Source organism: Mixia osmundae (assembly GCF_000708205.1).
Source record: "Mixia osmundae IAM 14324 unplaced genomic scaffold scaffold_4, whole genome shotgun sequence".
Taxonomy (NCBI): domain Eukaryota; kingdom Fungi; phylum Basidiomycota; class Mixiomycetes; order Mixiales; family Mixiaceae; genus Mixia; species Mixia osmundae.
Window position 1 is genome coordinate 1,230,287 of NW_014575560.1, and position 24,453 is coordinate 1,254,739.

Genomic DNA, 24,453 nt, shown 5'->3' on the forward strand with positions numbered 1-24,453 from the left:
CAGATTAAGCCAAGGTAGCATGCCAGCAGAGACGCGTACAGCAGGGAGTCTGTCGACGAATTCGAGAGCAACAAGCTGGGTGCGATCGATCTCGTCTGAAGCATCATGCTTACCGGGCGGAAGGATGTCTCGCAAGGCCTGCAGAGCGCATCAGTATAGCTCACTTTGTCAGACAGGAGCGACATGCTGTCAGGCCTTGAGCTCGTCTGGCTGCAATGAATGCTGGGTCGGGCAAATCGAGTTGGATGCGCAGATAGAGATCGCCCTGGGGTGAACGATCGGGTCGAGGCATGCCCTCGTTGCGTATCTTGACGAGATCGCCCGACCGTAATATTCGGTGACCGGGCCGGCCCATGTCCGGCATGCTTGCACGCAGACCTCGACCGTCGAGATGGATCAAAATCAACCGAGAGAAGCCGAACAGGGCCTCTGATAGCGTGAGTGTGACATTGCAGAATAGGCCGCCGTCGATGAGCAGCGAGAACGCAGGATGATGCGAGAGAGTGATACGGAAGATGAGATCGCCTGGCTCGAGCTCTGCTTTCTCGTCACCTTCACTCTCGCGAATGATTCTATGACCGTCCTGTATGCCGCGCTCGAGAGGGACGTCGAGCTTGAGCTTGTCCTCGACCGTCTCCGCGCCTTTGCATCCGGCACACCTGCGATCGACGTGAGACGATGAAAGCGAGGAGCCAGTCGAGAAACGCACAGGTCTTGCTCCCTCACGCGGTGACCCGTCCCTTTACAGATGGCGCAGCGAATCATGCTGACATAATACATCTCGGGTCCGTGCAAGGTATGCTGGGCGATTTCTCCCTCACCGCTGCATCTGCCGCAGCGGCGCAGCTTAGCATTCTGCCTAGCGCCTGTTCCGCCGCAGGTCTTGCAGATTCGCTGACGCTCGAGATCGAACGTTTTGGTGACGCCAGTAAAACTCTCTTCGAGCGTGACTTGGACGTGAACGACTTGGTTCATTGCCCGTCTGCGCATCGTCTGCTCCGCGCCTGGCCGGCCGAAGAACATCTCGAAGAAGTCCTGCAGATCCCCCTGGTCTGGCGCCGAGGACGGTCCTGCGCCTCGCTGAAGACCTTCGAGACCGACGGCGTCATATCTCGAACGTTTGTGAGGATCAGAGAGGATCTCATAGGCTGCCTGTATCTTCTGAAATTGGCTATGATCGCCAGTCGTGTTCTTGTCCGGACTGAGGAAAGAGACTCATGAGTTTGGGTGGGAGGGGATCAAAGGGAAGCAAGCTTGCTGATGAATCATTGCAAGCCGTCTGTAGGCCTTCTTGATCGCATCTTGCTCGCTGTCCGGTGGCAGCTCTGCGCTTCGGGTAGGTCAGCGCTCGGCTTCGCTGAGCCTGCTCGTGAGCTTGCCGAGTACGTCATAGAGTTCGGTGTCGTGTGACATGCGGCCTTTGCCCTGATGGCGTACATCCACTCGACGATTCTACGCGAGGCGCGAGCACGATCGACGGACAGACACCGATCGCAGGCAGGCAGGCAGGCAGGCAGCTCCCCTCTAGACCCATTCACTGACATTGCCGACGCAGACGATAGCCAGCGACACTGCACAATGTCTCTGGCCGCAAAAGCAACCTTTGGCTCAGCGGTCGTGCTCACTACCTTCACCGTCTGGGGCGTTCACTACATCCAGACCAGAGAACGAGCGGTGCGTCTGATGCACGACGCAGCGCTACTCCCAAGGGCTGAATCTGTTGCGCTGCAGACGATGTACCAAGGCGTAGTCAAGGATGACGCAAGGGTGGCAGCCAAGAAGCTTCAGCGAGAGGCAGAATTTGCAGAGCAGATCAAGCGGCAGGCCTACCTCGAGCAAGTCCAGCCGGTTTCCAATCGAACAGGACCCCAGCTCGCCCTGCCCGACGATCAGATACCAAAGCAGGATCAGATCGAATTTGAGGGCTGCAAGACATGCGGCTAGATCTCGGAGCTCATCGAGCATCACGCGATCCTGGTCATGCCGCCTGTCATCGACGACGGCAAGAGTCATGCGACTGTTTGCATTGACTACAAGCAGCCGGCAGCGCCTCAGACTGCTTTGCTGTGCCAGGATCGACTGGCGAGTGGCGTCACACTGTACAGTATCTCCTCCATACGACGGCGTCGATAACGTTAGCAGACAACGAGCTCGCAAACATGCTGCAAGTTTTGTATGTCTGCTCGGCCGACCTTACGGATCACGCGTCCGTCGCTGCGCTGCGCTTGCGAGTAGATCGTCTTACAGGCGAATCAGGCAACGTCTTCTTGGCAGTCGGTTTCCGTGTCGAGCGGGGTACCTTCGTGGCTAAGCTCTGCTCATCGTCTGTGCCCTCGACAGAAGGCTCGATCGAGGCAGAAGGGCCCTTACGAGTCGAGCGGCGAGGCGTGCTTGCCGCGACCGGCTTGTTTGACGCTTTCTTGCGAGTCTTGGGTTTCTGTCCGTCGTTTTGCGTCGTTGCGATTGCAGTATCATCATCGGCGGCTGATCTCCCCGGACTGAGATCGACTGGAAAGCCGCCAGGTGGTACTTCCGTGCGATCAGATGCCACCAGAGCGCGTTTCGTGACAGACTCATCAGCATGAGCAGGCGGCTCGGCTTCAAGCTTGCGTTTGACCGTGGCAGGCGGACTGACCGGTTTGTCTGGCGGGCTCTTGTGCAAAGACAGAAGCGGGCCAGGTTCAGACCGGACTGTATTGAAGCCAGAGACGCCGGGCGTGCGCTTGACGTGTTTCTCAGGTCGGCACGCAAGATCAGACGTACTGGCCAATGCCGCTGCTTCGGTCGGCGATGACATTGCATAGGGACTGCGCGGTATCCGATCCTTGCGCTTGAATGGTGTGGGCACAGGCTTGATGGAGGAGCGATCTGAGCTTGCGTCTGCAGACTGATCCTGCTCACGCCAGGGCGAGGTCGCTGCGTTGCGTTCTGCGAGCAAGGACAGGTGCGCTCGACCCGGTTTACGCACTGGCGTCGAGCTCCGAGCCAGCGTCCGCGGTGGTGCGGAGAAAGGCATGGTTGTATCGCTTGTATTGAGTTTGCTCTCATTGAGCGATTTGCCAATGACAGACACATTTGGTGACGTGCTCGGACTGACCAGCCCTGAAAGATGATGATCCTTGATAGCGCCGAGAAACGACTTGACACTCGCCATGCCGTCAGGCTGGATGCCTCGCTGCGGCTGTCGAAGCGCAGGCGAGGCTGACAGCGGTACGTCGACGACGTCACTGCCAGCGGCACTTGCGCTTTGCGGCTCCCAGGCCATGGCGACAGATGGGCGAGGCAGACCCTCCATCTCAGAAGCCTTGTAGCTCGTCAAGCTGGGCACAGCAGAGGTGACATAGTCCTGTCTAGCCAAACTCGATGCCGGCTCCGGCAGACGCTGTGGACTCGCGACAGAACTCGAGTTGAGTTGCTCGAGCTCGAGCTCGACGAAAGACTGCTGGACAGCAGGTAGTATCGACATTGTGCTAGACGTGGTATGCCTAATCCAGGTCGTCTCAGCTGCGGTGAGCTGAACAGGCGAGCCAGGCATGCTTTCCTCTGCCAGGAATTTGATGAGCTGCGTGTAGCGGCCTTCTGATGTCAAGCGAGCGACCATGAAGCCTCGGACGAGCTGGCGCTTGGCGGTTGGTGTCTGGGACGTTCGCAGGAGGTCGAGACAAGAGGCATAGACGGATCGGTCCTCGCTTGGCAGCAGGGGAATGGTCAGGAAGATCTTCAGTGAGGCTCTACTGTTGGCACGTTGATCAAATGCAGTTTTGATGACGTGCGAAAGCAGTTCAGGTCGTGCGCTTGGCTCATCGGTCGAATACCGCCTGAGCCAGGTGAAAGCGCTGTCAAGTCGACCGAGCTCAACGAGAGCAGCAATCATGAGTCGCACATCCGCACGTGCCGTCAGTGACAGCCGAGCGGACTGGACAAAGTCGACGAGTAAAGAGGGAGATTCACTCGCGAGAAAGCTGACGATCTCTGACACAAAGTCGAGCGTTATGGCGGGCGACGTGAGCAGCGAGAAAGCTTCCTGAGTGATGGAGTTAGGAACGTCTACTTTGTCTCATCACTGAAGCGCTCACGGAATACCGCGCGCGGTCGAGTGCCCAGTATCCGTCAGCTGCTCGCCTGAAGAGAGGCGGTAGCTCGAGCAGATCGGCAAATGCACTGGCTCTGCTATCGCCATAGTCCTTCAGGAGAGTGTATCTACCCGCAGATGAGCCTGCGTCTGCTGAGCAAGACATATGCGTACACAAGGCAGTCCTTCTTGAGCATATCAAAGCTGACAGAGCGGTCAATCTCGTCGAGCAGGCGAGCGAGGGTACGCTCGCTCTCGGGCGGGTACAGCGAGGCTACGTCGCTGCTGTGAGCATGCAGTCATGAGTGACAGCCCTGCTACTGACTGGGTACATTGGCGAGCGAGAGCAGACGATCAAAAAAGAGCGGCCCGTTGCGTGTGCGACGGTGCTGGATCCAGTCGAGCAGCGTGTCCGAGACTGTACCATCCTGCTCGGGAAGCGCTTCGATCCAGGGCAGATCCACGGCTGCATTGACGGAGCTGGCCGACTCGTCTGGACCAGGCAAGCTCGTGAACCAGCTGAGGTAGTAAGACTCGAGCCTCGTCTCGTCACCATCCATCGAGATGTCCTTGGTCAGAGAGGTCTCTGATGTGCTGTCTGCGCCCATGCCGTCCAGCATGGGCCGGTCGACCGTGGGCTGGCGTCCTGCAGGCGGAAATGCGAACGAGATCGAATTGTCGTGCTCCTTTGTCGGATCGCTTTCCCTGAGGGGCTGGCCGAACTGAGGTTGCACGCGCGGATCGTGCTGAGCGATGGCGACCATGTCAGCAGCCGAGAGGCAAGCCCGGGATGCTTAGCGCTTGCACGCGCGTGGAGTCGAACTCGCTCCGAGTGGCCACAGAGATCTAGACTTGGTGCGCGAATGGGACCCACCAATTCCTGGTCTCTAGATACAACAACAGATGCACTCGGACTACTTGCATGCCTTGCATTCGCACAAGCACGCAGGCTCTGCGGGGACGATGACGCAGCGCGTGTGGCATGGTGTTGTGCTCACTCCCATCGCGCTTTAGGCAGGCCTTCGAAGCCACTTTCCGTCCACTTGTTTTCATCGCTGCCAGAGAACCCAACTGAGCGATAGATCCTCCCTGCACTCGGATTGTCGTTGTGCTCAAAATACAGACAGATCTGGGTCTTGCTGGCCGGCACCGTCTTGAAGAAGAGAGCGTGGACGACCGTGCCGACCATGAGCTTTGCGATGCCTTGCTTGCGTGAACCCGCATCAACATAGACACCCTGTACAGCTATGGTGCGCCGCGTCGCTCGGCCGAGCAGAACGAAGCCGAGCACCTGATGCTTGCGTGTGTAGATGTAGATCTCCTCCTGATCGATGCCGCGCCGCGCGATTGTCTTGCACTCGTCAAGCGTGGTGCTATCTTCATCCAGAGCGAAGAAGTCGTGCAAGAGCTGCGCCACTTTCTCGAGCTCCGTGGCATCCGTGGCAGATGCCAAGCGGCACTCATCGTCAACCGGAACAGGGAGCCCGCTGCGCACGTCGGCAGCAGCCGAGTCGGGTGAGCAGATGAGTTGCGTCGTCAGCCGGAAGGGCTGTACACGGACGACTGCGCCTGTGACGATGGCCCATTGCGTCTGGAACTCGGTGACGAGCTCTGTGGGTCCCATGATGCTCCGCACGCTTCTGCCGTCCCATCGCTGCCTAAGGTTGCTGACGAGGCAGGCTATGCGACTCCGAACATAATGTGGATTCTTGCTCCATTGAGCGTTGGGTGCACCGAGCGCAAGAAAGTGAGCGTTCACACTGCCTATCACAAGCCTGCCAGGACAAAGCTGTTGGGTTCAGCAGGACGAAGGACACTGTCTGGAGAATCCGACTGACTCGCATTGCAAGAGTCCCATACCGGTCCGTGATAGTACAAAGGCATACAGTCGTTCGCTCGGATTGGGCTTGACCTGCCGCGCGGCATCCCGACAAGCCGTGCCGAGGGCGAGATTGACGGGGGAGCGATCACAGTCCGCAAAAGTGTCGGTGACAGCATTGACGAGGCCCTGAGGAGTGAATGCGTCTACAAACACCAGCTCTGCGTTGTCGCTTGAGACTGCCATGCTCAGTCGATCGAGGTCCCTAGCAAAGCACGCGAGGCTCGCAAGGCCGTCAGCTCTTTTCTTCAATCTCGGACGTGTGATGTCCTGGATGCGCTCCCTTCTCAGTCAGGCCATGCATCTAACTAAGTTGATTTTGCGACACACTTCCCGCGCCCAAATAGCTTGCACGGGGAGGGAGGCCGCCGCCACCTGGCCAAGCATGCATTCGATCATGACGGCCGGTGATCGTGACCGTCGCTCGGTAAGTGTCCCGCTCTCGGGTGCGCGAGCTCACCAAAGTAAGCCGTGATCGCTTTGAGCTTGCTGCCCATCCAGGCTTCTTCGAGGACCACTCTTCCGTGTCGTGTCGTCAGCCGGCCGACTTCGAGCGGATCAATATTGCGGGGCAGATACAGCGCGATGTTGTCAGTCAGGCCTCGGGTGACATTCATCAGCTCTGGCCCAGCTAGTGGCGCAAGCGACGAGAGCGAGAAGACGAGCTCCGGCTGGCTCTGCTTCTCGTCAGCCATGCCGCGTGTGGTTGCAGCTGCCAATTCCATCTGAGTTGCTTGCATGGCGCGGTAATCGATACCGCCCCATGGCGGCGATAGGAAGACGACGTCTATAGAAGGTCCGTCGAAGCCGGCAGCTCGTCTCGACCTGGCTTGCTCTGCTGCCCATGTAGGAAAATCTCCATGCACAAATGTGATGCGATCCTCTACGCCGTATATCGCGGCATTGTGTCTAGCGAGCCTGAGCCGGAGCTCCGAATTGTCTATCGCTACGACTGCTTAGAGACGAATCAGACCATTTACTAGGGATACACGGCTGCGCACCTTGCTTGCATGTCAGCGCGAACTGGATGGCATTGCCGCCCACACCGCAGAAAGCGTCGACGATGAGATCGCAACGGCATTGCTCTGCGATCTGACGCGCTATCGCCTCCGGCGTCACAGAGAACCAGCCAACATCGTCCATGCGTATGCCGAGGTCATATCTCGAGAACAGACGATAGCGCTGATACCAGTCTGCCGAGCTTGGCTGTCAGCTTGCTTGCTGACTCAATCTCGATGCGCAGGCTCACATTTCTCGTGGCTGTTTGGTAGCGTCTCTTTGGTGTACAAAGTCTCTGGATCCCCCGGTCGTGACTGCCAGCCTTCGACAGCATGACTCGACCCACGAGGTACGCCGGATCGTTTGCGCTTCTTTTTGCCGTTTTCATTCGCGATGAAAGTATTCGATACGGCACCGTAGCTTGGCAATTTACACTCTGAGGCCCTGCAGGGCTCGTTCTGGCCTGCAGTGCCGCCTGCAGAGGAGCTTGGCTCATCGATGCCCAAAACGGGGTCTAGCACAGGTGACTGAGGCTGCCAGACCGGCGAGAGGGTTCCGTTGTCTCGTAGAGACTGTGATACCAATGGCGTCTTTGGTGGCTCGATAGCGCTGACGAGGACAGGCTTAAAGCTTGATCTGATGTCGCCGTTGCTGAGAATGCGAAAGACGTTGCTATGCGAAGATGGCATCGCGTAGGATCTTGACCTCAGTCCGATGCACGCTCTACGCAGTGAGGGTTCAAGCACATCGCAGCTGCACAAGAAACACCGGCTCGTGCGCCAAGCGACAGCCTTGCCTGGGCTCCGCGCAATTTCGCTGCTTCAAAGGGAGCGCGTCAGCAAGTGTGGAGCCGCTATGGAGACGATGAACCGGCGAGGTGGCGTCGCCGTCATCGCCTGTCGTCATGCGTTGATCAGGCGAGTGAATTGACTGTGATTCCACCTTTGAATCATCCCTAGATAGACGGTGTATGCGAGCCTTCTCACTTCGCCGCTACAATCGTATCTGTTGCCACACATAGCCGCTGTCAGGTTTCTCACCTACGCAAGCCCGCCGTCGTTATCACACGACCCACTCCCATTCGCCGTTGTCATAATCAGCCGCCCTGTGCAAACTGTCTACTTGTCTCGTGTCAGCACTGACTAGCTGCACTCCTTCTGACAATACCAGCCTTGACTGCCGCAACACCTGCCACATCTGAAAGTCAGCAAGCTCGGACGACATGCTGGCAAGGCTAGCATATTTCGCGCCATCTAAGCACACCGTCAAGCACGTTCAATAGCATCTCTCTTCTATCCTCTATGTCGACCAGACGCAAGCTACGGAGCCAGCAGAGCGATCCACGGCATCACGCTCTCCTCGCTCCACTCGACCTTTCGACTACCCGATTGGTAAACCGACATACGTCGGCTTCAGCGCCGACCGGGAGTCCATCTCAGCGCAAGAGCGTCACAATGGGGCGTAGCACCTCCCTGCCCTCATCGAGCATACGATCGACAGTCGATTCTGAACCGGACTCCGACGACAGCGAGGGCGCGTCAGACTGCGACGTTACTTCTTCGCGGTCACCAGGTTGGCTTGTCTCACCCTCCCTTCGCGCGAGGCGTACAGCAGTCTCACGATCGCTTGATCACTCAACACCGCTGTGTCTGTCGCGAAGACAGAGTCGTACGTCTGAACGGGCTCGCGATCTCTCCTAGCTGACGCGAGCTGCAGTGAGGTTGGCTACGCCAGATTTGTACAATGAGCAGACACACACCCCACGAGAGCGCTCCGGGTCGCCTTCAGTCTCGCCTACCTCGACAGGCTCTCTTCGGAGACTTTCTCTCGCATCTTCAACGTCCAGCGCTGCCTCTGATACGCTTCGATCTCGCGCTTCGACACTAGTCAATTGCAGTCAAGCCATTGTATGGACAGGCAAGCCCTTTGCGGCTGTCGGGCTCTTCGAGGAGCCGATGCTGTCAAGCTCGCCGCCAAAGCGCGTCACGAGTCCTCTCTCGGCGCAAGACCCACACTTGCAGGAACGGACCAAGAAGTTGAAAATTGCGCATCGGTCGATCAGATCGCCCCTGCTGCTCCGACCTCCGCGGACCAGCGTCCAAGCGAGCCCATCTGGTACAGCGCAGACAGACGTGTCTGCTGCTCGTCCCGTGTCGACCATTACGAACTCGGACACAGACTCGTGGCCAGGCCTGCCAAGCTTGCCGGGCGCAGATCTCGAAACAAAAGGGACTACTCCCGAATGGCTCATCTCGTCTCTTGTCCGAGACACGCCAGCGTCGCGCCTTGCACCTGCAGAGTGGCGTTGGGTAGGCGACGGCTACCAATGGCTGCCCAACGCGAGCGAGAATCGTTCAAAGACTCACCTCGAAGTCGAATTTGCGCGACTGTGCAAAACTGGCGCGACAGATCTTAGCACGGTCACGTCTCGGCGCATGTGTGCTTCGCCTGCGTCAATCGATAGCGAAGGCGACTGTTTCGATGAGGAAAACGTCACACAGACGCTTGCGGATCTTCACGGCCGACGATGGTCGGAGCCAGTCGGTCTGTCTATGGGCATCCCTCTCGAGCGGAGACGGATGCAACAGCTTCCGCTGCGTCACCGGGCTGCCTCTGCAGAAAATCTCGAACGACCGCCCGTTCGTACAGTCGAAGAAATCATTACCTTGACACGTAGTCATCCACCGCCAGAAAGCACAGGCTCGCTCAAAGCTCAATTACTCTCTCTACTTCGTGCGAAAACATCAGATGGCAGCAGCCCACAATCGCGTGGAGTGGCAGTTTCGCACGGCACAGGCCTACGCATGCGCAAATGGGTCGCTCGAAATGCCTGGTCCCGCCGTCTGACCCCACAGCTCAAGGCCAACACCGTCTTAGGTCAGTATGAAAAACAGAGACTTTAGAGCATCCTGAAACTCACGTGGGCTGTGTACAGCTACAGATCGCGTTGGAGAGACCCGAGCGGCAGTGGAGAGCTTGCTGTCGCTTTCGCCAGACAGTAGCAGCTCGACACGGTCCGTAGAAAGGAGCGTACCGTACATGCCTGAGCGCGCTCTGCTTGCCAACGCCGCAGGTCAAGCGGTGTTGCCCTCAGTCGTAGCCGCTGACGAGCTGGCGACCAAGCCGGCTAGACGGCCGTCGCTGTCCGCCAGATCGCATTCGATGCCGGAGCTTGGCAAGGAACGGTCGCATTCCATCAAGCGACTCACCTCGAGATTTGGATGGCGCAGTCGGAGAGTGGACAAGTCACCGCCCAGTCCATCTGGACACGAAGCTTCATGCCAAGCTTGACTGGTATCTTATCCCTGAGTCACAATCAATGCATTCACGATCTATTGTATCCGCGTAAACAAAGGGCTGTCTTGAGTTCACTGAGGAACACAGACATCACCTCTGGGATTACTGCTTGTTATACTTGCGCGCACACATAGCGCGCGCTTTGGTGGCAATATATATTGACGCGTCTGTCGTGGCTCGTGCAGTGTCGGCGACGACGCGTGAGGCAGATGATCGACGTGTCTCTGTCCATGCTAGGCGGATTGGTAGCCGGAATAGAGGCGGGAGACGACGACGAAGGCGATGAAGATGCTATCGTACCGGCTCAAGGACCGTCTGTCAAGCGCCAGACGATCTGCTTCGACGAATCGTTCCCCAGCGCCGCACCCAATTTTCAACTGCTTGTCGATGCAGGGCCGGGCTGTGGTGGTATCACATGGCCGGCAGCAGAAGTACTGACGGCCTACCTGGCAAATATCCTCGCGCTCAATCCATCCTGGCTGGAGGGCAAACGTATCGTTGAGCTAGGCGCTGGTACAGGGGCGGTCTCGATGGCGTTGGCGAGAATGATGAAAAAGCGGGGGTCTCGGACAACGATCTATTCCACCGATCAGGCGATTCTGCTTGACCTCATGGATGCGAATACTGTTCTCAATGACGTTGGGGACACGGTCAACGTCAGAGAGCTCAGTTGGTGCGTGGGATATGTCGAGAACTGTAGCATCTGCTCATGATGCAGTCAGCAGGGGCGAAACAATCGCGAGCGAGATGCAAACGCCAGACATCATACTGGCAGCAGACTGCGTCTACTTTGAGCCTGCGTTTCCTCTGCTAATGAAGACGCTGCGCCTGCTCGCAACGCCGACGAGCGAGATTCTGTTTTGCTACAAGAAGCGACGCAAGGCAGGTCTGCTCCGCAAGGCCTGCATACGGTGGCGCTGATGGTTCGGAGCTTGGACGTAGGCTGACAAGCGCTTCTTTGTGATGCTCCGAAAAGTTTTTACAGTGACTGCCGTCGTCGAAGACTTTGTCTGCCATCGCGATTTCCGGCGCGAGGCTATCTTCCTGTATCGCCTATCGCTTCGCAGCCGATGACGCTCAGTCGGCAAAGACGAGACTGTTCCCCCTGTACCAGCTTGCGAGTCCGACAATGGCGAGCGAGCCAAGCGCATCTGGCAGAGGAGCTTGGACGACTGCCCAGATCCAGATGACGCTCAGTGGTGGCGTGCGCTGTATGACCTGCGCTTCGCAATCAAAACGGGCCCGACCTACGTCTGCGTCTCTCACCGTCTGGTAGGAAGCCTTGTTGACCACATCGATCATAACAGCCCCGGCGAGACATGACATTGCACAGAGCGCAGACCGCATCGCCCTGTGCCCAGAAAAGCGAAGGGAAAGCCAGACGAGGACTGCCAATCCTTTACTGCAAGTGAGATACGTTGCATATCAGTGCGCAAGCTGCCTACCTGGTGCAAAATTGGCGACCTTGCCTGCGATGATGCGGATGGTGATCTCCTGTGCATATTGCTTGTGAACAGCCAGAACGAGGCCGCAGAAGAGCGCAAGCATGAGCATACACCACGCAAAAGTCTGGAAGAGCCGCTCTGTGGCTTCGCTGAATGTGAATGGCGCATCCTCCATCGTTTCGACGGCTTCCTTGTCCTGTGTCGTGAACCGCTGAGCCTCTCGCTCCTCGTCCGAGTCGATCTCGGCAGCATGCATTGATCTCAGCGGCTCTGCCTGTGCTACAGGCGCTCTGCGTCTCGATCTTACCATGATCTCTCGAGGTCCAGCTGATGCGCTTCAGTCTCACGTCCACCGGTCGTCTCACCGTGCAGCGCGTGCAGCACATGCAGCCCCCAGTACCAACCGGCGCTGGCATGGCTCCCCGCTTCGTGTACAAGATCCTGCCCTACACAGGCCGATACTATATCCCTGAGCCAGTCCCGGCGTCCTTCGCGCTGCCGATGACAGAGCTCGACGCCAAAGACGGGTTTGTGCATCTCTCGACATGCGATCAAGTCGACGGCGTCCTTAAGCGGTTCTACGGGCCGGAGTACTACAGCGACGCTCAGGTCGGGATAGTAAGCCGCATAGAGGCCCCTGCTGAGCGGTGTCACAGATTCAGCTCGTCAGAATAGACTACGAACGACTGTCGGCTTGGAAGACCGTCAAGTGGGAGCAAGCGGCAGGCAGCCAGTTCCCGCACCTTTACAATGCCGATGTCGAGGGCAAGGATCTGAGCATGCGTCCGCTCGAGCTGCTGAAGCGCTCCGGAGACGAGAAAGGCTGGACTCCCGCCCTGGACAGGCTCAGACAATCTGGCTGGTTCGTGAACTGACAATGGCGTAGGCGGCAAGAGCATCCATTCGATGGTACATACTGACTACTAGATCACATAGGATGCTCTGCGACTGTCTAGCCGGACTGATCCAACCCGAGAAGCCCATCACCGCACGGTGCCAGCGGTCTGATGACCGAGCGGCCGTCCAGGTCGGATGCCAACGCCGTGCCATGCATCGCTCGCAATCTTCTTGGCTCGACCAGGATGCTCGTATGTCGCGAAGCCGAGGTCATAGTCATCAAACTCGTGATGAATGCGATCACGACGTGTGTAGGCATCCTGCAGCGATAGATTGAACAGGCTCTGCAGGCCTTGAGAAGGCGCGCGTCGCTTGTAAGGTGCATCCGAGGGCACCAGGTCATCGTCCCGCGAAACGAACAAGGTGATACTAAATCGTGCAGGCTTAAAGATTGCGAGTACCTTGTTGACGAGCGAGTGCAAATTGTCTGTCGGACGGCCGACTGCATCACGAGGGCTGACAGGAGTTGAGATATCTAGATTGCACTCAAAGCTGGCATAGCTCCAGTCCTGCTCCGGCGTGACGTGGATGGTGGCATAGCGATCGTCTAGGACCGCATTTGCGCTGTAGCCGCAAGGCTCAAATAGGAAGGCGTCCAGTACTGCATCGGGGAACAAGTCTTGCACACCGACCTGTCGCGAGACGCGCGTGCCAGCAGCATGTCCGTCGTCGTTCTCATGAAGAGGATCCTCAGAGATGGGATGGAAGAAAGCCCGTGAAGCTTCAGGATCGAGCTCGGACATGAGGATTTCGAGTGTTTGATCGGGCGGCATGCCTAGCGAGCATGTTGTATGGGCTTGCCCCAACGTTGGTGTTGGGGACCGGATAAGCTTGCTAGATTTGGCCACCGTATTAGCCTCGAGCTGTGCTGTCTGCTTCGGCGAGAGTCCAAGCGCATCGTCCATGGCAGGCGTTAGATAGAGTACCCAATGGTCGCCGTTGATTCGACCGACGGCATAGGCCGATCCGTTGTCTGACAGCATATTCAGTCGCAGGACGTGAAGCGACAAGGCGCCTGGACTCACCAAAGACGCCATCAAGAAAGCGAACCTCCTGATTCCAGTCGCGATGAGGACCGAGTTGACGTTCGGGGAACATAAAGGTCTTGCGGCTGTAGAAGCAGCGCCAGACTTTGCCCAGACCACAGTGCTCGGCGGCAATGCGGAGAAGTGTATTGAGTCCAAGCAGGAGAGTCGTAGTGCCACAGGTCTTGAGGATGATCTTATGAGGCCAAACGAACATGGAAGACTCGCTGCAATGCAATGCAAGCTTAGCCCAGCTCGCTGCAAGGCATATCAGCCTTACCTGAGCATGTAGGCGTCCACTTGCTCGCCCTCGATGACACTGAGCACCTTGCAATGCACCTCATCCAGCATGCGCTCCCAAGATGGTCTGTCTACCGTGCGCAGGCCGAGTAGAGCATTCTCTCGACTGATGGGCGTGCCAGGCTGAGCGCGTCGGTTGCCTCTTCTCGACAGTGTCGACGGAGGCAGCTCGTCCTCAGAAGGTGCGAACCAGAGCTCGAGCAATTTCTCGGGACCCTCAAAGAAGCCCGGCGCCGAGTCCTGGAGAATCTCTACGCCACTGTCATTGGCCTTGTTTTCATGATGTGGCGGATCGAAGTGATCGTCATGCTTAGCATGCTGACGAGCGAGAGGGAGATTGGTGTGAGCAGAGTGACCAACGAACTGTCCGACTGCTTGCTGAGAAGTAGTCGACTCGGTCGTTGTGGGGGGTGTCAGCGTAGAGGCTTTGACCATAACTCGCCCAGAGCTTTTGGCAAGTGCCAGCTAAGCCTCACTGGAGACGTCTCCTCTCGTCAGAGCGTTGATGCCGGTTCAAATGGACGGCTGAAGGGGAGCCTCGAGGCCCCGCCTGCAATGTGCAGCAGACCGTGTGCTCCTGCTCGGAAAAGATGTGGCTGTTCCCTCGTTGACTTCTTGGCTAGTGACGGAGGCGTCTGCCCCCGAGTATGCGCGCTCCTCGGGGTGCTGGCTATCTCATCAGCAGTGCTGCCGCTCTGTATGTTGTCAATGCAAGTCAAAGCTCTCCTCAATCGAGTCGGCAATGAAGCAAATTTTTGCGCCACTCGTCGTCGCGCCGCGTTCGGATTTGCCATCATCATCAAGCGACGTCTGCTCCGACCACTATGACGAACTCGGCTCGGTCGTGGACGCCGAGTAGTTGGAAAGCTCGCAAGGTCACTCAGGATGTCATCTATCCTGTCGATCAGCATGCCCCCGTCGCAAGTTCATCCGCTAATGGGCTAGCAACCGAAGGGCTCCCTGCCAACGAACGTCTTCACACTGTCAAGGCAAAGCTATGTGCGCTGCCCCCGCTTGTCACAGCGCAAGAAGTAGGCCATGAACCACCTGTAGATGTAGTTTGCTGACCGTCTTTGGTCACAGATCGAGCGACTGCGACAGCAACTGTGCGACACGCGCGCTCTCCCAAGCTCGTGCTTAAATTGACATGCACCGCAGCGCTGACGTAGCCAATAGCAAAGCTTTCCTGCTTCAAGCTGGTCATTGCGCAGAATCTTTTGAGATGTGCACGCAGGAGCAAGTCGAGTCTCAGCTCTCGCTGATACTGCTCATGTCACTCGTCCTCATTTGGGGAGCGCGGATGCCTGTCGTGCGTATTATGCGAGGCGCGGGGCAGTATGCCAAGGCAAGCATCAGCATGCCCCCTTGCAAATTTTGTAGGCTCATCTCAAATACAACAGCCCCGTAGCAAGCCGACAGAGGTCCATGATGGCAAGGAGATTTTAACGTTCAGAGGCGACAATGTAAACGGCTTCGATCCTGACGATAGGACACCAGATCCCGATCGGTTGCTACAGCGAGTCACGCTAAGATGGGTACACACCCTCCCGCTGATGTCGCGGACAGGGCATATTTTCATTCTGCGACGACGCTCAATTTTGTACGCGCTGTCCTCTCCTCAGGTTTTGCGGATCTACATCACCCTCGTTCCTGGTCGATGGCGCACGTACGATCGCCAGAACTGGCTAGATCGTTCGAGAGTGTCATAGAGCGACTGGAAGACTCGCTCGATTTTATTCGCGTCATCGGCGGCGATGCTTCAGACGCGCCAGCAGACACAAGCAAAATGAGCGCCTTGAACAGCGTCGACATGTGGACCAGTCATGAAGTCCGTCTATCGAATTGAGATGACGAGGTGTAGCTAAGCTGCTCTTGCCAGGGCTTGCTTCTGCACTACGAAGAGGCGCTGACACGATCTCTTAAGATACCGAGGCCGTCCGGCAAGCAGCAGGCGACGATGGAGGCACCGCCTCCGATCAAGAGCGACGGTCAGCCGAAGACTCCGTCAGCAGAATCGATCGAAGCCCAAGCTCACATTGAAGCATCCGGACGAGCGTATTACAACGTCTCTGCCCACTTCATCTGGATCGGCGATCGCACCCGACAGCTCGACGGCGCACATGTCGAATACTTTAGAGGCATCCGCAATCCAATCGGAATCAAGGTCGGACCGTCTATGCAAGCAGATGAGCTGGTACGGCTGCTCGACATTGTCGATCCAGACAAAGAACCCGGCAGAGTCACTCTCATTTGCCGCTATGGTGCAGACAAGGTAAGCAGCACTCCACGATCAAGCAGCAAGAGCTAAGATAGTCTGAAAGATCAACATGTACCTGGCCGAGCACATCCATGCCGTCAGAAAATCTCTTCACCCTGTCATCTTTGCCTGCGATCCGATGCATGGCAATACAAAAACGAGCGAATCCAGCGGATCGCTCAAGACTCGGCACATGGGCGAGTGCCTTTGCACGAGCGAGAAGCGTACGCTGACGACAGAACGCTAGCTGACATTGTCAAGGAACTATCGGCATCCATCAGGATACATGCCTCGCTCGGCTCGAGGCTGCAGGGCGTCCATCTCGAGCTCACCGGCGAAGTCAACTCGGACGGGTTCAGCGTGACAGAATGCGTTGGTGGATCTATGGAATTGTCGGATGCTGACCTGTCGCTCAACTATCAATCCTTTTGCGATCCTCGCCTAAACTATGAACAGTCACTCGGTACGTAGCCTGCTGTCTCTTGACGTGAGACTGAGGTCACCAGCAGATGTTGCATTCCTCATATCTGACTACTTCAGGAGCGAGCGAAAAGGCCGGAAAACGGAAGACAAAATACTAGAGAACTTGTCAAGAAGCTCATCTCGTTAGGGTCATCGCTAGGAGAGCCTCAGAGCGCTAGCAACAACCTAGTGTGCCCATGCAAACGATATTTACAGCCCGCAGTGGCGCGCGCTCTGGCGCTGTCTGCGTCTCGCTCGCTTTTGGAGATATACCGCCTGACGCTTTCGCGCTCGGGCAGCTTGCGCGACCATAGCGAGTGGCACTTTGAGCCTGGCGCGAGCCTTGTCTGCCTCGTAGTAGCCAGCCAATTTACGCAAATGTTCGGTGACATATTGCACTGCACACGTGGGCTGAGCCACGCAAAGCGCACTCTGCATCGCATGCTCACCTGACGACAAGCTGTCTGGCGCATCCTGAGATGGTGGCAGACGGAGCCGGCGCTCGAGTGTGGCCTCGTCCTCGAGCAGCCTGCGCCAGAGCTGCAATCGCTTAGTTGCCACGTATCGGTTCAGCTGAGCCCGGCGTCGTCTGAAGATGGTCATCGTGATCTCGATGGGCTGTGGCTTGATACGAGGCAGAGGCGGGTTGACCGTCGTGGCGGCGAGGATGCCAGGCGTGATGACACCCCTTCTCGTAGGATCATGCACGGCGGATCTCACTGGGGCGGGCTTCCGTCGTTGTGGGTGGGGTGCAGCATGCTGTCGTCGAGGCGACCTGTTGATGACTCGCTGAACTATCCGCTTGGGAAGATCCATCGCATGACTGTGAATGGCAAGACGACAGGGCTGTGCGGCTTATCTAGCTTGTTGCTTGTCGGCGCGGCCGGCGCGGTCGCACGTCGCTCGTCCGTTTGATTGCCTGCCGATGCAACACCTGCAGCGACCCCACACAAGCTTCCTGATCCCTGCCTGCTCTGATCGACAGCTGTGCCGTCCGACTGTACAAGCTGTCACTGTTCCTTCGGAATGCGGCTCCTCTCTTCTCTGGCGGCGCTCGCTCAAACTTCCGGCATCATCGCAGCCGCCCTTGCAGGCTCGTCTTACCAACAGCGAGACAGACTGATCAAGCGAACACCAGCGCAGACTCACTACGGAGCCTACAACTGGTGCAGCGTTCGCCTTCAATGGCACGAGAAGAGCGACAGCCTCGCCTTCCAGTTCGGACTGATTTACGATGTCCAGCTGCAGGTGAGCCCCGCCTGACGATGTGGCGTCGCTTTCTGTTGACACATAACAGCGCTACACCCAGGTGAATGGCGAGTTCGAGCACACAGACGTCTTCTTCGGTCATGGAGAGGCTCAATTTCGTTGTGAGCCCGCTCCTTTGGTTATGGCCCACGCATTGACTTATGTTTCCGCAGTCGTCAGCCCGATCGGCCAGGAGCCTTTATATGATATCAGCTTTCAGGTCAGATGGACACCGGATGGTAACATCTTCAGCTTCTGCGATACAAGTGCCCGCATTGACGGCAAAGAAACTCTCATCTTCTTTCATCCAAGCCTTTAGTCAGTCACGAGGCCCCGAGCGACTCCATCGTACTGAATACCTGCTGCAGCGAAATGACATGCTCGTCAGTCGAAGGGCAAAGAGTTCCAATTCCGAAGGGCCCGTGATTCAATGTCAGACTGAGATGCATTGTTGCTATCGTGAAGCTCAAGTGTCGACAGCATTACCGAGCCGGGGTCGCGCCTGGGCTTGGAACGGCTACTGCGTGCAGATCGTTAGTTCATTCGTCTTTGATCTATTGTTCAGTCATTCACCTGCGAACTTGCTTGCGGGATAAGTGCAGCAAAGGGTGAATTTGCAAGCGGCGAGGCAGATTGCACCGGCGCGATCGATTGCTGCACTGCGGGAGCGGCACTCTGTACAGCTGCCGCTTGCTGAGGCATCACACTCTGAGCGGCCGACTGGGCAACGGGCGAAGCCGCCTGCGCGATAGGTGCTGCTGCCGCTGCTGCTGCTGCCGATGGCGCGACACTTTGAACGGCTCCGGCAGGTTGTGCTACGGCCGCTGCAGGTGATGCTGCACCAGTGACACCTTGGGCGACGGCCGGAGAAGCGACAGTCTGCGCCTGAGCAGGCACTGCTCCAGACAGAGGCGAGCCCGCCAACGTTGCCACGGGCGCGGCTTGAGCTAGTGTGGGCGTAGCCTGAGCGATCGGCGATGCCGTGACCATGCTCACCGCTGTGACAGTGACAGGCGCGGCCGCTGCAGGTGCTGCCGTAGTTGCTGCCGGTGACGTTCCGCCGAGATTGTTGATACCCGGGAGGATGGACTCGATCGATCCAACTATGCCGATGAGCTGTGAAGGCGAGAGACTGGCCGAGGCTGGCGCCCCGCTGGTTGGAGTAGCATCTTGCTGGACCTGAGGCAGCGCAACGACCACGGCGGAGACCGAAAGCAAGCTGATGAGGATCGTGCGAACCATACTGCGTGCTTGCTGATGAACGAACGTTCAGGGCTCTTATGAGATAGCAGTCTGAGCACATCGCTTTGAGGCATCGTTCGTAGAGATGAGAGCTGATCCGAGCAAGGCGCACAGACGAGCCTGTCACGTGACTTCACTCTGTTTCGCTCCTTGACGCGATGCTCGGCTGTTCCCAACACTGAGCCTCCTCGTCCTCATGTCTTCGCCTGTGCCTGACCTCGAGGCACACATGAGTCATGTCGCCGATCAAACGATCGCGTTGCGAGCAAGGTCAATGGTTCCCCAGACAGGCTGTGGTGCATAGGCTCATGGGCTCACTTGATCCAGCGATTTTGGCGGCGACGCAGTCTTGCAGCATCTTATGACCCAGCTCAACACAAAGGGCATAGTCCGGAAGCCTATCGACGTGCCCGACCTGACGCCTACTGCGAGTCAGAAGCTAGCAGAAATCCTTCAGGCTGTTCTGGACAATCGCTCGGTCTGCTACCGTCTGACGCGACAGGCGACCGCTGATGCCGGACCATAGATTGAGCAAGCCCACCAAGAGGCTACTGCAGTAAGATATCAAGAGCTTTTGAGAAACTCTCAAACGCTCGAAAGAGCACTCAGCGATCTTGAAAAGCAGCTCCTTACCAGTCAGCAGGCCGCCGCTCGCGCTCAAAATCAACTAGCGTATGCGTTTCTCCCAGATGGTCCGTCCTCATGCTGATAGGCGTGAGAATTTCAAGGCAGGCCAGACGAGAATGCGAATTGGAAACAAAGAGAAGCAAGTCAGCGCGCGATGAGGCGCTCAAAGTGAGAAGCGCGTCAGAGCTGCTGAAAGCCCAGCTAGCCGTCAGTCTGTCCTCGCCGATATTGCTGCAATGCTGATGCTAGTCGCACGGTGACAGCAAGAGCAACGCAATCGACAAGCAACAGCTATACGACCAGCTGCGCAAACCGATGCGACCTACCAATCGCTCGATCGTCAGCTTAAGCAAAGCGAAGAGGCCCGCACCGAGCATGCGCAGTCGGAACACATTCTTCGAGCACAGCTTCTTGCCCTTGAGGACGATATGAAGCGGATCCTTGCGCAAGCCAACGTCGAGCCGGCCATCTTACGCACAAGTCAAGTAAGCCCAGAGTCTATCTAGATATGGAGCTGACCGTCAAAGCTAGGCTGCGTCGAAGGACGAGAAAAGCAAGCAATCTGTGCAGTCTGCAGCATACCTATCGACGTTGCTCTTTCAGATCAGAGATCACGCGGCTGAACGCTTCGAGGACGCCAGCGATCGGTACCGAGCAGCAGAGGCAGAAATTCTGCAGGTCAAGCGCCAAAACGATAGCGCCCTGATTGCGTGTCAGAGCAAGATCGCATCGCTCAATGCGCAGATCGGTATGTCACAGCGCTCATGCAACGCTCGCGCGCTAAGAGGCTGCGAAGACGAACGCGAATCGGACCGTGCTGATATGGCCGAGCTCTTGGCGCGCCTCCAAGGCAATCTGACCAGTTGCCGAATCAGTGCTGATCGCGAGTAAGTGAGCTTGCTCTGGGCTTCTACAGCGCTGATCGTACCGCAGCCTGGCAGAGGCGAGGACTGAGGCAGACAGTCTTCGTAAAGCGCAGATTACCGCGCTAGAGGAGCAGCTCGAGACTGCAGAGGCAGAGCTCGCTCGCTTAAATGCACGCATTAGTATGCTGGAGGTAAAGCGATGCTCCTTTCATCCCTGACCCCACTGACACGATGACAGTCGCAAACGGCGCGACTGCAACAAAGTCAGCAATCAGAGACGCGTCAGAACTTCGCAGTCACATCTGGCACCCAAGGGACTACTGGTCATGCAGATGCGGATGAGCAAGAGCGCCAGCCGAGCGAACGGTTTGCTTCGCGCCGCCTTGCCGCCGGTCGCTCCACTATTCTCGCCATGTCTGATCTGCCATCTCCAGCTAAACGAACGCGAACGCGGCCTCTCGACGATACCGCGCCCAGAACAGCCCTACAAGCTCATGACAATTTACCGCGTGAATCATCGAACTCCTCTGACGCCAAAGTCAAGAAATCCAGTCGGCCAGGAAGGAAGACTGGCGATCGCAAGCCAGCCAAGAGTGTCCGAATCAGTGAGCAGTCGGCAAGCAAGCGACCGAGGATGTAGCTTACAGATGGTGTAACAACAACAAAGATATGTAATTTGATCCTTAGAAGAGCAGAGACGCCGACTTTCTCGTTCCGTCGCCCCATTTCTCTATGAGAAAATCGGTCAAGAAGTGATGCAATTCGCCGTAGCCATTACCTGCCAGCAAGTCAGCGCCGTCCAGAGACACGTCAAGCCAAGCTTACGTAGCGATATCGAATGATCCGCATCCGTGAACATCCTGAAGCGAAAGCCGCGTACCCCTGACCAAGTAAGGCGATCGAGCAAGGATGCGGTGTTGAGAAAGTGAACGTTGTCGTCGCCCGAGCCATGCGCCAGCAGAAAGTGAGCGTTCTTGAAGCCGTCCATCTTGGTCACCGCAGAGGTATCATAGCCCGCTCGATTCAACATAGGTGTTGACATGTATCTGCCCGACGCATCAGGCCAGCCCAGTAGTCTAGCAGCATATCGCACCTCTCTGCATAGACGGAATCGTAAAAGCGCCAGTCTGTCACTGGAGCCACCGCCATGCCGAGTGAGAACACGGAGCTGTTTGCCTCGATTGCCTTGGCGGTCAGGAAGCCACCATAACTCCAGCCCCAGATGCCAATCTTGCTGGAGTCTGACCAGCGTTCTCGCGAATACAATCTGCAAGCAAATCAGCAGCTATCTGCCGGAAGCGTCATAAATAGTAACCTGGCTGCTGCTATTTGATCGTCAATCTCGAGCTTGCCGAGCTGATCACGTATAGGCATGCGGAACTTGCGGCCGAGCCAGCCAGTACCGCGAGCGTCGACGATAACACTGACATAGCCAAGCGAACCGGCAAGATACTCGTGCCAACCCATCTCGAAACGCTGCGCAACGGTCTGAGAATTTGGACCACCATAAGGTCGGAAGAGCACAGGATATTTGCGATGGCCGCTTTCGTCAAAGTTTGGCGGCCGGCATTCAGCCACATTCATCTCGAAGCCATTGATGGTGATTGTCTTGAAGATGCGAGTGGGTAATGCAAAGGTAGCAAGTGTTCTGTTCAGATCGGCATTGTCCTCCAGGGTGTCAATGAAGCCATGATCCACAGAATGAAGCTCTTGCCAAGGTACCTGCGGACCTGCTGATTCGATGACATAATAACCAGCATAGGGAGACAGGCTGATGCTATGATAGCCAGGCTGACTTGTATCTGAGATGTGTGTCATTACCGATCGCTGGCCATTCGTGCGCAAGGACGCGAGAGCGTCAGCTGACGGCAAAGGTACCGTATAGATGTGCCTTTCGATGGACGGCTTAGCGCCAACAAAGTAGATGAGCTTGCGCTCAAAATCGACACTTGCTATACTTCCAACAACCTCCCAAGGACCGGTTGTGAGAAAGATGGGCTCTCCGCTGTCGGAAGGCGAGAAGTAGGCAATATGACGATAGCCGTCCTCGTCATCGAGAATGTCCAAGTAGCCAGGCGCATGATCCGCCCCAGGTCTGTCTGTTGTGAGCGCATGCACGGTCTGACCGGGTTCGACCCAGCCGCCGTCCAGCTGGGCATAGTCAACCGACCGAATGACTCTGCCATGAATGTACTGCGAGCCTGCATGCCGATGCGCGTTGCTCAAATCATAGTAGCCGACTTTGAGCCTGTTTGAGATCCGATTGCTTTGCTTGACAAGCAATTCGCTTTCGCCAATCCAGGAGACTGACATGATCAGCTTGTCATCTGGCGTGAAAGGATCGTCTAGGCCGAGCTCGAAGGAAGCAGAATCGATCCTTGTCCGATCGAGCGTCGTGCTCCCGGGTCGCGCGGGGCGGAGGGGAACGCTATCATAGACGTCTATATCGAATACATGTACATTCGCGATCGGATTGGCAAACCCTGGCTTGGGGTAACGCATGACGAGCTCGTCATTGTAAGGCTTTGCGCCGGGTTCGGATTGACTGGGATTGTATTTCGGCACGGTGAATTCGGGCACGCTTGCCTCGTCGAAAGTGATCCAGGCTAGCTTGCGACTATCTGGACTCCACCACATCGTAGAAGGGCCTGAGAAAATCTCCTCTTCATAGACCCAGTCGGGCACGCCGTTAAAGAGCGTCTCGTTGCCCGTGGTTGTCAATCTGATGAGGTCTGAGCTAGCTGATGGATGAGCAGACGGCAAGATGTATATATCATGCGCGTCGACATAGGCAATCGCATGTCCTGTAGGCGCCCACTTGGCTATGGATGTCGTCGGCTCGCCGGAAGATTTGGTGAGCGGATAGGTCTCTTTGCTGGTGATATTGTGAATCCAGAAATTGGAATAGGATGAATGCCTGAAGAGCTTGGTGACATCTGTTGCAAAGAGTATGCAGGTCATATCGCTCGAGACCTCGAAGCTCTGCCAGGCCAATCTGTTGCCGCTACTGGAGCGGACATCGTGGCCATTGACGAGCGAACGAGTGGTATTCGTCTTGACATCCTCAAGCTCGATGCCGCCCTCATTGGTGCGATAAGAGAAGACGCCATCACCGGCCTCTTTGAGCCAGCTGAAGTACTGGCGCGAGGGCCTGAACGTACCGCCGAGAGCATCATCAAACGTAATCTTGCGCAAACCGGCTGCTTGACCGCGGTACAAGTTCTGTGAGATGAAACGAGCATGGCCCGCGAAGAAGGCGACGAGCAGTATTGTTATCAAAAAGAGTGCAGTGCAGGCAGCTGGCACGACGAAGCGGCGCTTGCCCCGTCTGATGGGTCGGAGGTGATTGGAGATCAGGCCCTCGCTATCCTTGAGAGCGTCATAGCCGATGTCAGGCTTGCTGTTGAGCGTGAGAGGCTTTCTCGAAGAGAAAAGTACATGTCTCTTTGGCTTGCGAGGTTTCCTCGTGCCCACGATGCTCGTCGGCGTCGCTCCCGACAAGAGCTTCTCCTCGTCGTCGGGCAGAGCAAGCACACCTCTGTCTCCTCCAGCCGGCTCGTGATCGTCCGTATAGATCCGCTCGTGCGCCAAAGCGGCTGCTTGGTGACCCTTGGAGTCTTGAGCGTGAGGCGCCCTGTCGTCGGACGAGGTTGAACGAGATTCGTCGTCGGCCATGCTCGAGTCTGACGTGAGGGAGTCTCGCCTGGCTTTCATGTTGGCGTAACTCAGCTCGGGCGGATACACGAGCAGGTGGCTGGCATGGTGCTCATCATCCCTTGGCATCGAACGAACCCGCTTGACGCCGAACACGAGGCCGCGGGGCTTTTCATCATCGCG

At 57.0% G+C, this 24,453-nt stretch overlaps 14 protein-coding genes across 14 annotated transcripts; 7 read left to right on the top strand and 7 right to left on the bottom strand.

Moving 5' to 3' along the window:
- Positions 1-44: 44 nt before the first annotated feature.
- Positions 45-1,453, bottom strand: L969DRAFT_87075 (uncharacterized protein). Its single transcript, XM_014713495.1, has 4 exons — positions 1,380-1,453; positions 1,259-1,325; positions 710-1,201; positions 45-659 (listed from the first exon to the last, which is right to left on the bottom strand). Exons 1-4 carry the CDS (start codon positions 1,411-1,413, stop codon positions 161-163), a joined length of 1,092 nt encoding a protein of 363 aa, XP_014568981.1. The 5' UTR covers positions 1,414-1,453; the 3' UTR covers positions 45-160.
- Positions 1,454-1,578: 125 nt separating this feature from the next.
- Positions 1,579-2,133, top strand: L969DRAFT_94219 (uncharacterized protein; the record flags this gene model as incomplete). Its single annotated transcript, XM_014713496.1, has 3 exons — positions 1,579-1,674; positions 1,732-1,848; positions 1,945-2,133. 3 exons carry the CDS (start codon positions 1,579-1,581, stop codon positions 2,131-2,133), a joined length of 402 nt encoding a protein of 133 aa, XP_014568982.1.
- Positions 2,134-2,200: 67 nt separating this feature from the next.
- L969DRAFT_103092 (uncharacterized protein) lies at positions 2,201-8,266 on the bottom strand (the record flags this gene model as incomplete). Its single annotated transcript, XM_014713497.1, has 12 exons — positions 8,214-8,266; positions 8,094-8,138; positions 7,201-7,671; positions 6,953-7,144; positions 6,354-6,903; positions 5,911-6,192; positions 5,071-5,847; positions 4,947-5,022; positions 4,398-4,818; positions 4,247-4,346; positions 4,077-4,200; positions 2,201-4,024 (listed from the first exon to the last, which is right to left on the bottom strand). Exons 1-12 carry the CDS (start codon positions 8,233-8,235, stop codon positions 2,201-2,203), a joined length of 4,884 nt encoding a protein of 1,627 aa, XP_014568983.1. The 5' UTR covers positions 8,236-8,266.
- Positions 8,267-8,404: 138 nt separating this feature from the next.
- On the top strand, positions 8,405-10,241 carry L969DRAFT_17078 (uncharacterized protein; the record flags this gene model as incomplete). The annotated part of the gene is made up of 3 exons (XM_014712904.1): positions 8,405-8,618; positions 8,667-9,827; positions 9,886-10,241. The coding sequence occupies 3 exons, from the start codon at positions 8,405-8,407 to the stop codon at positions 10,239-10,241; spliced, it is 1,731 nt and encodes a 576-aa protein (XP_014568390.1).
- Positions 10,242-10,477: 236 nt separating this feature from the next.
- Positions 10,478-11,321, top strand: L969DRAFT_94222 (uncharacterized protein; the record flags this gene model as incomplete). The annotated part of the gene is made up of 3 exons (XM_014713498.1): positions 10,478-10,920; positions 10,973-11,129; positions 11,190-11,321. The coding sequence occupies 3 exons, from the start codon at positions 10,478-10,480 to the stop codon at positions 11,319-11,321; spliced, it is 732 nt and encodes a 243-aa protein (XP_014568984.1).
- Positions 11,322-11,324: 3 nt separating this feature from the next.
- L969DRAFT_94223 (uncharacterized protein) lies at positions 11,325-12,002 on the bottom strand (the record flags this gene model as incomplete). The annotated part of the gene is made up of 2 exons (XM_014713499.1): positions 11,325-11,644; positions 11,693-12,002. The coding sequence occupies 2 exons, from the start codon at positions 12,000-12,002 to the stop codon at positions 11,325-11,327; spliced, it is 630 nt and encodes a 209-aa protein (XP_014568985.1).
- Positions 12,003-12,106: 104 nt separating this feature from the next.
- On the top strand, positions 12,107-12,567 carry L969DRAFT_47413 (uncharacterized protein; the record flags this gene model as incomplete). The annotated part of the gene is made up of 2 exons (XM_014713500.1): positions 12,107-12,301; positions 12,349-12,567. The coding sequence occupies 2 exons, from the start codon at positions 12,107-12,109 to the stop codon at positions 12,565-12,567; spliced, it is 414 nt and encodes a 137-aa protein (XP_014568986.1).
- Positions 12,550-14,654, bottom strand: L969DRAFT_23620 (uncharacterized protein). The gene is made up of 3 exons (XM_014712918.1): positions 13,895-14,654; positions 13,615-13,841; positions 12,550-13,562 (listed from the first exon to the last, which is right to left on the bottom strand). The coding sequence occupies exons 1-3, from the start codon at positions 14,347-14,349 to the stop codon at positions 12,676-12,678; spliced, it is 1,569 nt and encodes a 522-aa protein (XP_014568404.1). The 5' UTR covers positions 14,350-14,654; the 3' UTR covers positions 12,550-12,675.
- A 35-nt stretch (positions 14,655-14,689) lies between these two features.
- Positions 14,690-16,743, top strand: L969DRAFT_425409 (uncharacterized protein). Its single transcript, XM_014713501.1, has 8 exons — positions 14,690-14,945; positions 14,998-15,020; positions 15,073-15,259; positions 15,315-15,430; positions 15,481-15,742; positions 15,794-16,186; positions 16,236-16,368; positions 16,419-16,743. The coding sequence occupies exons 1-8, from the start codon at positions 14,739-14,741 to the stop codon at positions 16,640-16,642; spliced, it is 1,545 nt and encodes a 514-aa protein (XP_014568987.1). The 5' UTR covers positions 14,690-14,738; the 3' UTR covers positions 16,643-16,743.
- Positions 16,744-16,843: 100 nt separating this feature from the next.
- L969DRAFT_17084 (uncharacterized protein) lies at positions 16,844-17,449 on the bottom strand (the record flags this gene model as incomplete). The annotated part of the gene is made up of 2 exons (XM_014712905.1): positions 16,844-17,031; positions 17,083-17,449. 2 exons carry the CDS (start codon positions 17,447-17,449, stop codon positions 16,844-16,846), a joined length of 555 nt encoding a protein of 184 aa, XP_014568391.1.
- A 75-nt stretch (positions 17,450-17,524) lies between these two features.
- L969DRAFT_87085 (uncharacterized protein) lies at positions 17,525-18,330 on the top strand. Its single transcript, XM_014713502.1, has 4 exons — positions 17,525-17,881; positions 17,931-18,003; positions 18,055-18,199; positions 18,250-18,330. The coding sequence occupies exons 1-4, from the start codon at positions 17,660-17,662 to the stop codon at positions 18,305-18,307; spliced, it is 498 nt and encodes a 165-aa protein (XP_014568988.1). The 5' UTR covers positions 17,525-17,659; the 3' UTR covers positions 18,308-18,330.
- A 112-nt stretch (positions 18,331-18,442) lies between these two features.
- L969DRAFT_94230 (uncharacterized protein) lies at positions 18,443-19,123 on the bottom strand (the record flags this gene model as incomplete). The annotated part of the gene is made up of 1 exon (XM_014713503.1): positions 18,443-19,123. One exon carries the CDS (start codon positions 19,121-19,123, stop codon positions 18,443-18,445), a length of 681 nt encoding a protein of 226 aa, XP_014568989.1.
- Positions 19,124-19,319: 196 nt separating this feature from the next.
- L969DRAFT_48275 (uncharacterized protein) lies at positions 19,320-21,256 on the top strand (the record flags this gene model as incomplete). Its single annotated transcript, XM_014713504.1, has 9 exons — positions 19,320-19,393; positions 19,451-19,601; positions 19,650-19,795; positions 19,852-19,957; positions 20,014-20,235; positions 20,282-20,498; positions 20,547-20,637; positions 20,684-20,807; positions 20,855-21,256. The coding sequence occupies 9 exons, from the start codon at positions 19,320-19,322 to the stop codon at positions 21,254-21,256; spliced, it is 1,533 nt and encodes a 510-aa protein (XP_014568990.1).
- Positions 21,098-24,433, bottom strand: L969DRAFT_87090 (uncharacterized protein). The gene is made up of 4 exons (XM_014713505.1): positions 21,932-24,433; positions 21,710-21,883; positions 21,442-21,662; positions 21,098-21,394 (listed from the first exon to the last, which is right to left on the bottom strand). Exons 1-4 carry the CDS (start codon positions 24,397-24,399, stop codon positions 21,300-21,302), a joined length of 2,958 nt encoding a protein of 985 aa, XP_014568991.1. The 5' UTR covers positions 24,400-24,433; the 3' UTR covers positions 21,098-21,299.
- Between the last annotated feature and the right edge of the window lie 20 nt (positions 24,434-24,453).